Genomic DNA, 15,317 nt, shown 5'->3' with positions numbered 1-15,317 from the left:
CTAAAAAATACTGACTCGTATGACTATGGGGTCAACAGACACCAGAAGGTAAATCTTTCCTGGCGTGACCCTATAGGATGGATTAGATAGGTTGAAGGAGAACATTTAGGTGGTTTAAAAATAAATAAGAAAGAAAGATTGACTTATAATTAAGATTTCCCAGGCTGAACAGATGATCTTATGCTGAATTATAGCATTACCTTCCTCTTTGTTGCAGATGTTTACACATTTGAACCTATTGCATATATAAAGTAACTTGAAGGATGAATTTAAGCTGGTCTCTTTTTTTTTTTCTGATAAGATTGTAGAGAATATGAATTTCACCAGCTTTATTTCCCAGCATTATCCACAAATATTCATGAAGTGGGAAGGATAGAGAACGACATGAGCCAGTTTTCTGAAAATGATTCTTCATCAATGTCCCAAGCAGGCTGAGAGACTTTCAGTACTGATTTACAGCTACCCACTGAGGATTTTCCCTCTCACAAAAGGGACTCACTGGGTTACTCACTATGGACTCCCAGCCCTTTACTCACTGACTGGAACAAAACTTAGTGACCCAATCTTCTCGGGTGCAATTGTACAAATGAAATGCAAAGTGCAAACCAACTCTGCAGTTGTGATAGTGGTCTGATGTTGTCATTTTCCATCCACTTCCAAAAAGGTCAGAAACTGATTGCAAAACAAGTGGAGGCTGTTCCACAGTTAGGCTGGTACAATGGAGGATAGAAACTCAGAGCACATTAGCTATTCCTGGGTGATGCCATGTGCGGTCTCTTGTTCCAAGGCTAGTAAGTCATGTTTTGGTTTAGTTTAATCCACTTCACAAAGTTAATTCAGCAAAACTGACAAAATGCATTCTTATTTAAGAATAAGTATCCTCCCACAGAGGTTCTACGCACAAGCAAGATTTAAGCTAATGGATTCTGCAGCATCCCAAAATGCTTTTGATGCAAATACAGTAAACCAACATGCAATCACATTCAACCAATGAAACAACTTTTTCAGATTATATGGTCTATGCACTTATATCAGATGTATTTACCTGTTCATTGTCATCTTCATCACTGCTGAGTTTCAGATCATCCTCAAGCATTCTGAAAAAAAAGAGAGACAATACGGAATTACTTTTAATGAATTAACTTTATATACAATGGGCTGAATCTACCCTTCAGCAAAGTCAGAGGAAAAACTCCCTTTCAATTCAACAACAGCAAAGTCAGATCTGTGATAAGTAAACTGATGAATACTCCATGTATGTATGTATTAGTCCTTCTGCGTGATGCTAGGTAAGAACAAATGACTTTCAGACTCATCCACCATAAAGTTTGGCAGTCAGCTCCTCTTCCATGTCCTCTTTTATTTGCTCATTGTCTCATGGTGATTAGTCCATATACACCTATGTGTATTTCTACATCAGAAGGTGCGAGGGAAATTCAGCTCTGAGACTGTTAAAAACTGAGAAAAAGTCCTCCATGTTTCATTCGTGATCTAGGGCATCACTGATCTTCTCCGAGGCCGGTACCAATCCCCACCTTATCAAACTGAGAATGCAGAGTGGAGAAAAGCAAGAAGAGGAGGAGCTTGTTTGAGGTTTGATGGGACCTCACAGCTGTTAGTATCTAAAGGCAGAGGAAACATTTTCCAAGCTAGGAATCTGCTAATTCATATCCCCATTTTTATTTTTTTTTTTTTTTTAAATACAGGGAAATCTCACATCACTGCTCCCTGCCCTTGGTTAAAGGGGAAGGAAACTCCTAAAAGATGTGGCTGTCCCAATGCCTCCTTCCTTTCCTTTGGCAGAAGAAAGAGTTGAATAATGCATATTACTATATATTAAGACTCATATTATTTCTTTTTTTTTAATCCGAGACTTGGGTATGGCAAAATACGCGGGGTAAGAAACCATATTATTTGCTGTTACGTCTTTGCAGAAAAGGTCTCTTCTTTCGAGGTCTGTTTACCTAGAGAGACATGACTAAGTACACTCCCGTACAGTTCCCCATATATTCATGCTTTTATCTGGTGGTCCTCCTCAGAACTGATATTCTTTTGGGCACATTTCTACCTCACACCCATCTTTTCACCTTGACAAATTCTCTTATCACAGGATGACGTACGAATGAATCGGCACATCTCACCCAGATCCGCTGTGACAGCCACTGAAATTGCCGAGCTTCCTCTCTCCAAGCCTGGGCTCCTTTACCCACGGCAGGAGGCTCGCAAATTGCAATTACTGTTTCCTTTCTGCCTTGATGGAGACTGAAGTCTATGATTTTTTATTGTTAGCCTTTAAATAACTGTAGCAATCAATGGATGTTCTGTTAGGAAGTTTTTTTTTGTTTGAAGACTACCAGTAAATCATGGAAGCCTCCTGGTATAAGGAATTTTAAAGAGGTGACAATAACCCCAATGTGGAAATATCAGAAGGTTCGAAGCCCTGCTGGCGCTCTTAAAAAGAGAAAGTGCAAGGGGATCTTTAAACCGGTTTGTAAGTCATCTGTCTTTCGGTGACCTCTGTTGTCAGGCAGCTCAGTGGTTACAAAGTATCTGGACACATAACTACTAGTCATTAACGTCTTGATAAATGGCAGATGCCTCCCTGTAATATGTGAACCCATAAAAGTAAGACTGTAGCATGGATAAAGAATCTTCTAAAAGTAAGAATTTGTGGTGGGTTGACCCTGGCTGGATGCCAGGTGCCCACCAAGCCGCTCTATCACTCCCCTCCTCAGCTGGACAGGGGAGAGAAAATACGACGAAAGGTTCATGGGTTGAGATAAGGGCAGGGAGATCACGCAGCAATTACCGTCATGGGCAAAACAGACTTAACTTGGGAAAAAAAAAAATTAATTTATTATCAATTGAATCAAAGCAGGATAATAAGAAATAAAACCAAATCTTAAAACACCTTCCCCTCACCCCTCCCTTCTTCCCGGGCTCAACTTTACTTCCTATTTTCTTCCCAAGTGGCACAGGGGGACAGGGAATGGGGGCTGCGGTCAGTTCATCACATCATCTGCTGCTCCTTCCTCCTCACACTCTTCCCCTGCTCCAGCGTGGGGTCCCTCCCACAGGAGACAGTCCTCCACGAACTTCTCCAATAAGGATCTTTCCCATGGGCTGCAGTTCTTAACAAACTGCTCCAGCGTGGGTCCCTTCCACAGGATGCAGTCCTTCAGGAGCAGACTGCTCCAGCATGGGTACCCCGCAGGGTCACAAGTCCTGCCAGCAAACCTGCTCCAGCCTGGGCTCCTCTCTCCATGGGGTCACAGGCCCTGCCAGGAGCCTGCTCCAGCAGGGGCTTCCCATGGGGTCACAGCCTCCTTCGGGCATCCCCCTGCTCCGGCGTGGGGTCCTCCACGGGCTGCAGGTGGATCTCTGCTCCACCATGGACCTCCACGGGCTGCAGGGGCACAGCCTGCCTCACCATGGGCTTCACCAGGGGCTGCGGGGGAATCTCTGCTCTGGCGCCTGGAGCACCTCCTCCCCCTCCTTCTTCACTGACCTTGGGGTCTGCAGGGCTGTTCCTCTCACATATTCTCACTCCTCTCTCTGGCTGCAATTGCTGTTGCACAGCAGTTTTTTGCCGTTCTTAAATATGTTATCCCAGAGGTGCTACCACCGTTGCTGATGGGCTCAGCCTTGGCCAGTGGCAGGTCCATCTTGGAGCCAGCTGGTATTGGCTCTGTTGGATGTAGGGGAAGCTTCTGGCATCTTCTCACAGAAGCCACCCCTGCAGCCCCCACCACTACCAAAACCTTGCCACGCAAACCCATCACAGAATTTTTCCGGAAATATTAATCTTTAGCGGCCTGGGCTTTGGTGATGAACAGGAACTTTTAATGTTGTTTATCTAGCAGAGACATTCATTTGTTTCCCCAGTGTCATTACTTGCTGTGCTATTCTCAACGTATCGCTGTACCTCGGTCCATCCACAGCCCCAGACTGTTATCTGCAAGTCTCATTACACACCCGAAGGACAATACCCGCAGGAAACCGAGACCATCTTCATACAGGACTATATCATTCCGACTCTTAACTCTAATTCAGTCCTACACTCCGACTCTTAAACCTACATCTCACTTTAATGTGTAAATTATCTACTGCTTTAAAGCAGCACTACTAGATAATGCGCTCTATTATTATTTTTTAATGCAGATCTAAGAGGACATAATGCAAAGGATCTTTTCATGTATGAAGCCCAAAGGGTGATGTTTTTATTTTCTTTCTAGCTATCCCTTTTTTTTCATTTGTTACATGTTAAATTCCTTTTTGACATATCCTGGCAGAAATAAACCAAAAAGGACAAAGGAAATTCCATATTGGATAAATGGAAAGAACAAAGAAGAAAACATAAAAAAGATAAATGAATACACTTACTAAACTAACCAAACAGCCATCTGAAACGGCTGATTAATAACTGTCCTCATACAGCCTATACTGCAGACACTTTCTAACAAGTACAGTAAGAGCAAGACATGTTTATTGAATATTGAAAAATATAAAATGGATATAAAACATGATTAGTAGGAAGGACAACTGTTAGAGTTGGTTTCAGATAAACTAAATATGCAGGATTTATGAGTTCCCTTCAAGAGACTAATGGATGTTTAGATGACTAGAGAGAGGAAAAAAAATTGGATTTTGGTATTTCTTTAGCAGCTCCAAGCTTATCACTTGGAGTATATAATTCTTCTTAGCCTGTTCTGCTAAATGAAGAATAAGTCATCCCGTTCAGTTACAACACTCAAAGGTTAAACAACTAAACCACACAGCTTCTAAAATGCATCACACTCTCCTGGCAGATGGAATAATTAAAGAGAAACTGAGTACAGCATCAACAATAAATATATGGTAGCCAGAGAAGTGAGGGAATAAATTAAAAATACACAGTATGTGCAAATGAAAGTAGAATGCTGAAGAGTTCAAATAACCTCCTCCCAGAGGATATTGGTTGGAAGAGGTAATATTTTACAGAAAGCAGAGGACTAGATGGTCTTCCACAATTTTAAAATGTGCTTAATATTCTGAAGACATGGGTCACAGTAGCTTGTACCATTTAATGTTTCGATTAACTCTCATTTATAAGCAAGTAGCATCTGATCACACTCGAAGCCCAATAAGGGCTTTTTGAGATTGCCAGCAGCCTTAATCCAAGGTGACTATTTCACCATCGTGTCTAGAGAGGTAACCCATTTCGGCTTCAAAGCCCTGAGACAGAAGAGCTCTGTACCTTCAGCTCTCTGAAACACTGTCGGGATGGTTTGATCGTGAAATTAGGCCCTCTCAAATGAGAGATCCCTGTAAATACGCATGTGATCTATTCTGCTCTATGTAATTGTTAACCTCAGAAACGCCCAGACTGGAGATTACAGAGTATATTTGTTATGAAGATCAGGTCAGCTATTAATAAAGGCCGATTTGGTGGATTTGTTAAAGTTACAATGGATACTGTCAATGAGGGCAAATCAAAGAGAAAACTGCTTGTATCAGAAAGCTATCTCCAGAGGTGTTATGAATTCATTTTATTTCCTATTCTTCTCTGACCCAGCTGACATTGTTATTGAATATACATGTACTTGTTTGTCTTTTCATCCATAGCTAATGCAAAACACCACTTTAGGGAAAGAGTGGGATTAAGTAGGATTTTTTATTTCATTATTAGAGCAATGCCATTTACTGTAACAGTTGAAGTTGTGTCAGCACATTTATTATAATCTACAATTTTCAGAGGTTTATAATTTGGAATCTGAAATTACTGCAAAGCAGAAACGTCGGGACAAAGCAACACATTTATCTGTGGTGTAAGTAGGGGCAATCTCATTGACTGACTACAATACCCACCTCCTCCAGGGATGAATCGGCTCCCAAAGCAGATTGTTCCTACGTTACAAATTTAACTAGACAAATGGCTGAATGAGGGCTTTATTAGGATGAGTTTATTAGGATGAGTCGCACTAGAAATAGCAGCAACAAAATATTATTTTTAGGAGCCTTCAACTTGTACCAGGTCTCAGGAGATGATAAGATGGACCAAAATCAAAATGAGCTATTTTTATAACAGTTTATTATTATTTTGGCATAGCAAGCTAAATTTTTATCTTCTCTCTTAGACTCTTCATGCATTTTCCAAAAATATCATTAAAAAAAGAATGCCATGATAATAAACCAGTTTAAACATAATCAGAAACCCCTCTGTATCTGTTCTCTTAACAGACAATGTCAAAAGATGATGCAAGTCCCACCATGCCTTCTCTTTCTCAGTGGGACAGACTGTTTTATACCTTTTTACTCTCCATGTTCAGCATGAATGAGTCACGGAGTCCCTCTAGCCACTCCAAACAGCCGTTACAGCATGAGTTACTCGGTTAAAATGTAAGTCTAGGCATGTTCTTTTAACTGCTTCAGAGAAGCGATGAATAGTGAGAGGACAAAGCTGCAAAGCAAGATGATCTAGGACTTGAGGAGACTTTTGGGGTCACTGAAATAGGTTTTTCCACCCATCAGTTTCGGGAGGAGCAAAGGCAGCAGAACCTTGACTTACTGGGGTGTCACCAAGCTCAGCTGCAGGCACACTGAAATGGGACTTGGAGCCCATCCCTACTGTTGAGTTCAGCAGGTGTTTTGTGCACGCCAGACCTGCTGGTTTGGGATCCTGTGAACGTGCAAGTGAGGATTTGATTAGAAAATGTGAGATAATCTCCTTCCTGAAAAAGGACTATCATGATATAACTCAATTTCAGATATTTTTATAGAAGACATTGAACTTCTTAAAGGAGTATTTTCACAGCTCAACATCCGCTTTTTGCTTTCATGTATAACGTATTTAAATGCTTTTTCCAAGTGAATAAGGTCCGGATTCCCAGTGAACTTCCAAGAATGCATTTCTTCCTGCTCTGGTTGTGTAGGGCTATGATGGGAGTACGCTGTGTTTATAGTAAGATGTTAGAGGTTTGGTGAGACAGCTTCATCAAGGAGGAGGCGCTTAAAAGGCAGCCTAAATAGGATCCAGGTTCTGCACTTCTAACTTGCTCTGGGGTCAGTTCACCACTGCACTGGAGCTCCACTCAGATGTAAAAAAAGCCTTGTGGGAATGAAAAGGATGGAGAAAAGGGAAGAGGGGGTTGAAAGCAGACAGCGAAGAGAATACTGGGCAATTCCCTAATCCTGAGCTGCCCAGAAAATTAACTTGCTCATGTCAAACCACATTTGTACAAAACGCGTATCCCATCTGGGTCATGTCACAACGGACACAAGTGTTGCTTCTGCAGGAAGGAGGACAGGCAATGGGGTTAAGCAGACATACAGACATGCCATTCTTTTCTTGCCAGGTTTGTCTCTGGTAAAATGAGAATATATTTGTAAGATTCCCGCTTTTCAAAATACTTAGCCCGTATGTAAACCTGTAACATTGTCCTTGCAACCTCAATGGGCAAACCATGCTTCTGTCCCATTAGTGGGGTAGGATGTATTGCTTAAATTTGGCTGAAAAGGTGAGGATGAAACCGTGCCTAGTGACATGAAAGACAGAGTAAAGCGCTGATAAGGAGAAGCAGCGGCTGGTACGGGAAGCATATGGAGGATGTGGGTGCTCTCCAAGGAGAGAGTTCCCTCCTGCTTCAACCTTCCACTGACACAAAAGGACAATATTAAATGCAGGTTTGTGTGATTTAGATTGGAGTAGCATGTGCTACAACTAGTTATTCTGTTCGATATTAAAGAGAGAGCTTAGACTGTTACAGCAAATTTCACTTGTGATACTTAATAAGACTTAAATCCAGAACAGGCAGGAATCAAATGTCTTTGAGGTGAAAAAAGTAGTAAATTGCCATCCTGAGCTATGAAGCCCTCGTCACACTCTCATGTGCAGCCATACCTGTGAGGAGGGAACACTGTCCATGCAAATAGCGACTGGCACTGAGACGCAACCTTTCCTACCCCTGAACTTTCATGGAAGTACGGCCATCAGTGCAACACAATCTATGCCAGTTTACCCAATGGACTTAATACAGAACTTGTTTTTCATTTTCCTAGTGCATTTCTCTGTAGTATATAAGACTTCTCTGAGAGCGGTAACTCAAAAGGTATCATGCAAATGACAAACTGTATAATGGAATTCAGATGTATTTCAAGAATGTGTTGCACACACTGGAGGAAAATTTTATCATTTATCAAGGGGGAAGAAGGGGGCCCACGTGTGTGAAAACTTCTAACAACAGATTTCCCCAGAGAAGTTTATAATAGAGTGGACAAAAAACCTGGGGAAATGAAAATAAATGGTAGAGTAATTCCAAAGGAAAAAAGAAGATCTTTTGTTTTAAGACATCCCATCGATAAATCTTGAAACCTGATATTCATTCTTTTGCTGAAATGTGCAAGTCATCTTTAAAATATTTCCTCTGAGATATTGTAAGAGTTACGGTAAAAGAAAATCTCAGAAGATTAAATGGAATTTACAAGCACCATTTACCTTAATAGTCAGGGCCACTTGTCCAGGAATTTTATACATACTTAAATATAGTTTATTAATTTTTCCTTCTCCTCACGCACCATTTTCTTTCACTACATTCTTGTCAATGCTGAGGTCAGTCTGGCCAACTCTTACTCACAGGAGTAATTTCTACTCATTCGAGTAGTTTCAGTGGCCTGAATAGGACTAATTTGCTTAAGGATAGATCAGGTCCTCAGCCTCTGGCCTGAAATTGCCTCCCCTCAGAAAGAACAAGTCAAGTTTTGTGTCTTCACAGGCAAAAAAGCTTGTGAGCAACAGCGGTACCTGGTCTCTCCCCTCCCGCAGGAGAAGGCACACATTAGCCTCCTAACACGGTCAGCCTCCCTCTGGCCCAGCTGATGGAGAAAGATGGCTTGCTAAGAAACACTCCATTTTGTGTTGTCACACTCAGCCTGCCTTAGTGTTCCTGGCACCATATCAGTAATTAGTGTAATTACAGCTGGTGAGAGAGAAGTAACCCCTGTGGTTATCTATTAGGTACCTCACAATCACAGAGTGCACTTCATTACTCATCTCTCCGTATCATCTCTTAATTTCAAAAGGATTAAGCAAAATTAATTCTTTCAGTAGAAGAATTTCTTTATCTAGCCATCCATTAATCTCTATGTATAGAAAGCTCTTCAAGGCAACTAAAATATTAAGTTGATACTAAGTGCATTATAACTACTGCTCTGTTGACAGGCATTTTGTTTTTCATTAAAGCTGAGACAAGAACTTTGGGAGGAGGGAGAAACCTACTGCCAAATTTTATCTGTATATAATAAGCGTAGATGGAAGTTTGTATGTTTAGCATGAATAATACTGTAGCACGTCTACTAACTTCACATCCATATTGAGGTCCCATCCTGCTCCCAAAGAACACTTCCAATAGAATGGGAGCAGAATTGCGTCAAAATATTTTAACAACAGTTTAAAAAGTCAAAAAAAGCAGCACCTTTTTGTTTCAAGCTGGTGTGTTGATATTTTTGTCTCAGTACCACTAATACCACTGTTTATGCCTTCTGTCTAGGAAAGTGCGATCTCTATTACAGCGTGTCTCCCTCACTCTCCGATGGCTCCTCAGTACAACACACCTCTCTGTTTGGCAAGGCCTGAGAATGATGTACCATTGCAACAAAAAGCAGGGGGGTGAGAGAAAGAGAAAAGAGAGACAAGAACAAAGAAAAGTATGGGTCCAGGAAAAATACAGGGAGGGACTAATAACGGTTTCTAAAAACACCAGTGCAAAACTTGTATTCTTGAAGTTTTTGAAGAATAAAAATGAGGACCCCACCTCTTCTGGCGTGCCAAATTCTGCCAGTGTGCACAAAGCTTTTACTATTTTCCCTTTGACCAACTACAACAGCTGATATGATTTTGGGTTCTGCTAGCTATCAAGAGCAACATGTAGTCCAAGAGCCATTTCTGTGATACATACTAATTTCCAATACATTCCACATGAAAAACACCTGCTTACTGCAACCGTGTTTGATTAAAACTGTCTCCTAGCCAGAGCACCAGTATTTTCTCTGGTAAACAAGCCTTCAGTTGGCATATTTACACACAAAGGCTTTGGGAACTTAGTGCACAGTTAAACAATGATTGATAATTCTATAGCAACTTGCAAAGGTGACTTTAAAAAATCATACCAGAAAATTAATATTATAGAGAGTTGTTCAACATGGAACAAATAAAATAGGACTGGCTCATGTATCCAATGTTCTACAGTGCATATGGGAGGACATTAATTTTATTCATTGATTATATTATCTTTTATTCCTTTTTTAATCTGGTAGCAAAGTGAGTCCTTCAAGGAGCTGTTTGATGAGCTGTCAGTACCAACATGACATTCACAGATCTTCCTCTGTGCTCTGTTTTCCCCTTACATAGACCAATCTCATATCTGAACAGCAGAGTTCTTTTGTTTCTGTGGATTGGAAATTAGTTGTGTCTGGTAAATCTTAAGCTTCAGTAACCTGGTCTGGAGTGGAAGCAGCTTTTTTGTTCATTAAAACCTTTATACTGATGCATTTTTGCAGGTCTTTCTGCCATTTGAACTATTTGCCTCTAATTCCAAACTGCTGTCTGCAAAGTTCTGTGTCACGGAGAGAGACTGCACGTCAGTGTTAGCGGCAAGAATGACACCGAGTCCTCAAGGCGCTTTACAGGGGCAGTATGGACTGAGAGAAACTGCTCCTCTCCAGCATGGGTATTAGGACTGCGCGGAGCTGGGCAGTGGGGTGATGAGGAAGAGAAACTCGTCCAGCGCCTGCTATGGGGTAAGGCTGCACGGCAGCTCACCAGTAGCGCCGGTCTGTTCCAGTCTGTGAGCTGCAACGGCACCCACAGCCCTTCCACACCAGCTGTGTGTGATGTTGGGACTAGTATCCGCCCGTCCCCTCCCAACCACAGCCCATTCGCAGTACCCAATGAAGGCACTGGGTGTCCTGCACCTCCAATATGCAGCATAACGCACACAGAGGGACCTCTGCCTCCTTCTTCTCACTGCCCTGGCACAGTCCTGTGGCAGGACCTCAGGATGGGGGTGGTTTTGCAGTCTTCCTCTATAAAATGAGTCAACTTTATCCACACTTCACAAATAAGGGTGGATCTGAAAAGCCAAAAGAGCCTCAGAGAAAGCTCCGAGTGAAGAAATCAAAGCAGCTGCCTGGACCTTGGATGCTGAGAACAGGGTGTCAAGTAAATAAAAAGTTCAACAGAGTACAATTTATCCCCAGTTCACAAATCATTTCCCTACTTTAAACTCTTTTAGCCATAACAAGGCCCAACAACCTCTTGACTACAATTAACATGAGAACTATTTCCCTCCATAGCCTCCATTCCTTAACAAGGTCTTTGAACAGTGTTCATAGCCAATATATGTTTATGCCCTGAAACCAAACACAGGTCTGCAAAAGGGTACTGCTCAGTTAATGCTTCTCCAGTGCAGACATCACCTCCTATGGGTTCACAGCACTCTAATGTGATGTGGGAGCTTTTCACTCAGTTTTCATCGCTTAAGCGCATGTAGAAGGAAAAAACAATTTTGTCTAGTAAAATCTATTTCTGTCTAGTATTAGGCCCATCGGAGTTTTCCAGCTCAAACACGGATGCCATTAGGGTCATGTCTTGGTTAAGGAGACAGGGACAAAAGAACAGAGGAAGACAGAGAACAAAAATCCTGTAAAAAGTAGTAATAGAAAAGTGGAAAAGAGAAGGCAGAGGTGGAAGAAAAGGAGGAAGAAAATGCCAAAGGCAAACTAAAACCAAGTATCTCACTGTGCTTTTGTAGAATATGCACTTGTGCCAGCCTTGCTTTGGAGGAAGAACAGAAGGGATAGGAAAGGAGCAGATATATGGTTTTTTCTTCCTGATACAAAGCAGATTTTACTTTAGCAGAAACATCATTTTTTAACTGACCATTAGAAGAAGTTTACTCAAATTACAGTGTTTGCTAATGTGAGGAAACCTGCAAACTCCTAAAGTGAACTCAAGAGATCCTCAAAAGCTCAGGCACTGTTGGGATCTGCTCATCCCTTCACAGAAAGGATAAAGAGTATTTGGCAAGAAGCAAGCTGAAGGCAAAGCCTGCCAGTTTCTTTCACAACACTAGCCTCTAGAAAAGCTGCAGTGTGACCAATGTCCTTGTATTTTAAACAGTTCAGTGCAAGCGGACCCTAACTAATCAGATGAGTGGAGGAATGGCAACAAAGACTCTCTGACAGTGATCTCAGGTTGAGAGGTTTTTGAATCCCTGGGGTCAATTTGTCCTCAAGAATGAATTGTCAGGGATGAGTGTCCTGTAACCCAATAAAGGGGTCTGGCTGCTTCATTTCAGTGCAAATGAACAATAACTTTATAAAACTGTAAAGTATTTATTTACTTGTTCAAAAGGAAGACTCGAGATGTTTAATAGAGACTGGTAGGGGGAGGTCTTCTAGTGGCAGATACTGAAAAGGCAACGCAATGCAGCCATGCCATGGTTTTCAGTGATGTTTTAGGCCATGGAGAATGGGAGCTTTAGCTTCAGAAACGGTGTTTGTTCATATGGAGAGAAGTGAAATTTGTCACGTCAGATTTTTAAAGAATGCTTTAAGCTTAGCGCTTGACTTAAAGAGAGATTTTCAGGGGTGTGCATTACCAAAGCAGGATTCCAAGAGGGGGTGCAAGTCCTGTGTAGTGGCCTGCTGATGGTGCACGGTGAATAAAGAGCAAGGGTCGCCCATAAAGCAAGTACCAGGGGCTTATGCGTGCATGAGAGAACTGACTGGGGTTTTCAATGCTGCAAAAGCATTACACCTGTATGAAATATACTGCTGGACCGTGCCAGGTACACAAGGCAGTCCAGGGCTGATCAATCAGCAAAATCCTGTAGAAAGCAAAGATAAGGTGGTCTTGGGGAAGGTGAGCTTTATTTTCCTGCAATAAATTTCTGATCAGTTTTTAAAGCCACTTCTCCTGTAGCTGCAAAATCCTACATTGAGAATCCATACCTGCCCCACAGATCTGAAACAAATTTTGCAAAGAGAAATGAATCTTCAGCAGGGCAGTTCACTTCTAGCCTTAAATGAACATTCTGTGGATCAATCTAAAAATGTAAAACCAGATTAATCCAAGCAGTACTAAAACTAATATAAATAGAGGGGATAAAACCAAGCAAGACTAAAACTAATATAAATAGAGGGGATAAATGAATGAAATACTTAAATGATTTCTGAATCTGGATGATTTATAAGTCACTGAATATGCATGATAGAAATCAAATACCAAGCACAGTCCTGAAAACACTGACTCATGCAAGTAATCCTTGCTCCTGCAAGCACTATTTTTCAGGCTCAGATCCAAACACAATGCCTGACACTGCTTGCTCTGATAATCACTCTAAGATAAACAGATATGAATAACTGCAAATACTTCCAAGCATTTCCTTTCACTTATAATGTAAAAAGAAAAATTAGAGGATAAAATGAAAATGTATGTTTCCACTTCCAGATTTCATACATCATTAATTCTGTAAAAATATATCCATCTTCATGCTGATACTTCTCCTTGCTTGGCAAGCTTGAAGAATGCAATATGCTTGATAACCTGATTGAAAATTTGATCCTATTGTTTAACAAAATGAGGATTGTTTCATAAGGGGCTCCACCATGTCTGTGCACATTTTCCCCTAAGTAACAGTGTAAGACTTGTATTTCCCCAGACAGCTGAACATTTATGTTGATGTACTTGGCTACAGATCCAATCTTGCACTGGCTGTAATACAGGAGAATTTTCCTCAGCATTTTGAGTTATGGCACTGAAATAATTTAACAGTGCCTTCTGTGCATGTTAAACAAGTTTTCTGATATACTTAGCTCTTACTGAAAGTTTGTTTACCCTATAAATTATGCCACATGGTTAAACCACACTTTGGCCTGAAATCTGCAAAGGTTACTTTTTTCCGTATCACTGAAAATGCTGTAACTCTGGAAAAGCTAGCATTTCCCCACATTCACACACACCCCACGTACAAATACTCTCTGTTCTTTATATTCCCTAGGAAGCCCAGGTTAGTTTTGGGCTGCCTGCTAATTTGTGCTTGCAGAGCCCTCTCCGTTGTTAGAAGAATGAAGCTGGGAGGAACCAAGAACGGAATATTCAGTTACTGGTTTAAAAGATTACAGGAGAGATACCCACAGATGCTGTTTATGCCCAATTACTGAGAGCAAACCCTGCAAGTTATCATAGTTCTGATCCTGGTGAGAACATGAGTTACACTGACATTTCTGAGATCAGGAGAAAGACGACCTCCTTTAGCAGCTCCCTGCTTTAACGTCTCTCTCCCAAAGCCATCCCGAGACCACTCTGGTCTTCCTTTACCACAAAGCCTTTGAGGAACATTGTGATTGATTCTCTGAGAAGCAGGTTAATATTCTTTTCATACTCTCAAACTCATTTAGTTATGAGATGAAATGCATGTTACCATTGAAAAAACCTCGAGAAAATTCCAGAATATCAATTTTTTGCCTCTCTTTTTGTACATTTATACCAGGCCCGGCACCTGGTTTCTTTGTCCATGACGAGAGTACCTCACTGTTATTATAAAACAAATAAACAAGAATATTAGTACATAAAATTGATAAATGGACACTAAATCTTTTCTTCAAAGGGCAAAACCTAGGGGTGATGCAGACTAAACTTAATTTCATTGATAAAGCCTAATGACATCATGACTTTACAAAGAGAAATAATAGTATAATAATATGTCAAAATTGTCAGACAGGATCAGACCTGTGGTACATCGAGCTCTGCATCTTGTCACAGGAGACTGTGACAATTGTTCAATGAAACAATTTGTTAGTACTGAATTATTCTTCCGAATATAACTTGAATGAGACGTTGGTTCATTATGCTCATGCAGCACATATGTCTCCCAAATTCTTTATTTCAGTCTTTTTTCAGAACCTCTTTGAACCCTGGCTCCACTATTGGCAGCAACCTGAGTCCTAATTGTGTGCTATGTAAGAACCTATTTGTTTTTCTTGGCTTTCCGAATCTCACCACGGAATGCCTCCTAGCATTTAAATTGTGAGAAAAGGAATGGGAATTTCATAGGATCTAAGTGGGTCTGGGTGCTTGCCTCCCATTAAATTTCATTATGGTTTCAAAACTCGATTTTCTATCAGGACAGTTACAAGGACATATTTTTCCCCGTACTATTACTTTTGTACTTTCTCGTTTTACTTTATACTCCTGCTGTAGCAAGTCTAAGTCTTAGTGACAATTATCTTCTGAGGAACAAGCATGTACATTCAGCTTCCGTCTGACATGCAAGCTGCAA

The 15,317-nt window shown here is 41.1% G+C and overlaps 1 protein-coding gene across 1 annotated transcript in view; it reads right to left on the bottom strand.

Annotated features, from left to right (window-relative positions):
• AFF2 (ALF transcription elongation factor 2) overlaps positions 1 to 15,317 on the bottom strand; it is a 343,526-nt gene that overhangs the window by 89,342 nt on the left and 238,867 nt on the right. The window contains exon 8 of the mRNA XM_082323594.1: positions 1,046 to 1,097. Within this exon, the coding sequence (XP_082179720.1) occupies positions 1,046 to 1,097 (52 nt within the window). The remainder of the gene's footprint in view (positions 1 to 1,045; positions 1,098 to 15,317) is intronic.

Source organism: Platalea leucorodia (assembly GCF_965183815.1).
Source record: "Platalea leucorodia genome assembly, chromosome: 10".
Classification (NCBI taxonomy): domain Eukaryota; kingdom Metazoa; phylum Chordata; class Aves; order Pelecaniformes; family Threskiornithidae; genus Platalea; species Platalea leucorodia.
The sequence above is the reverse complement of the archived record's forward strand: the minus strand, read 5'-3'. Positions and strand labels throughout refer to the sequence as shown.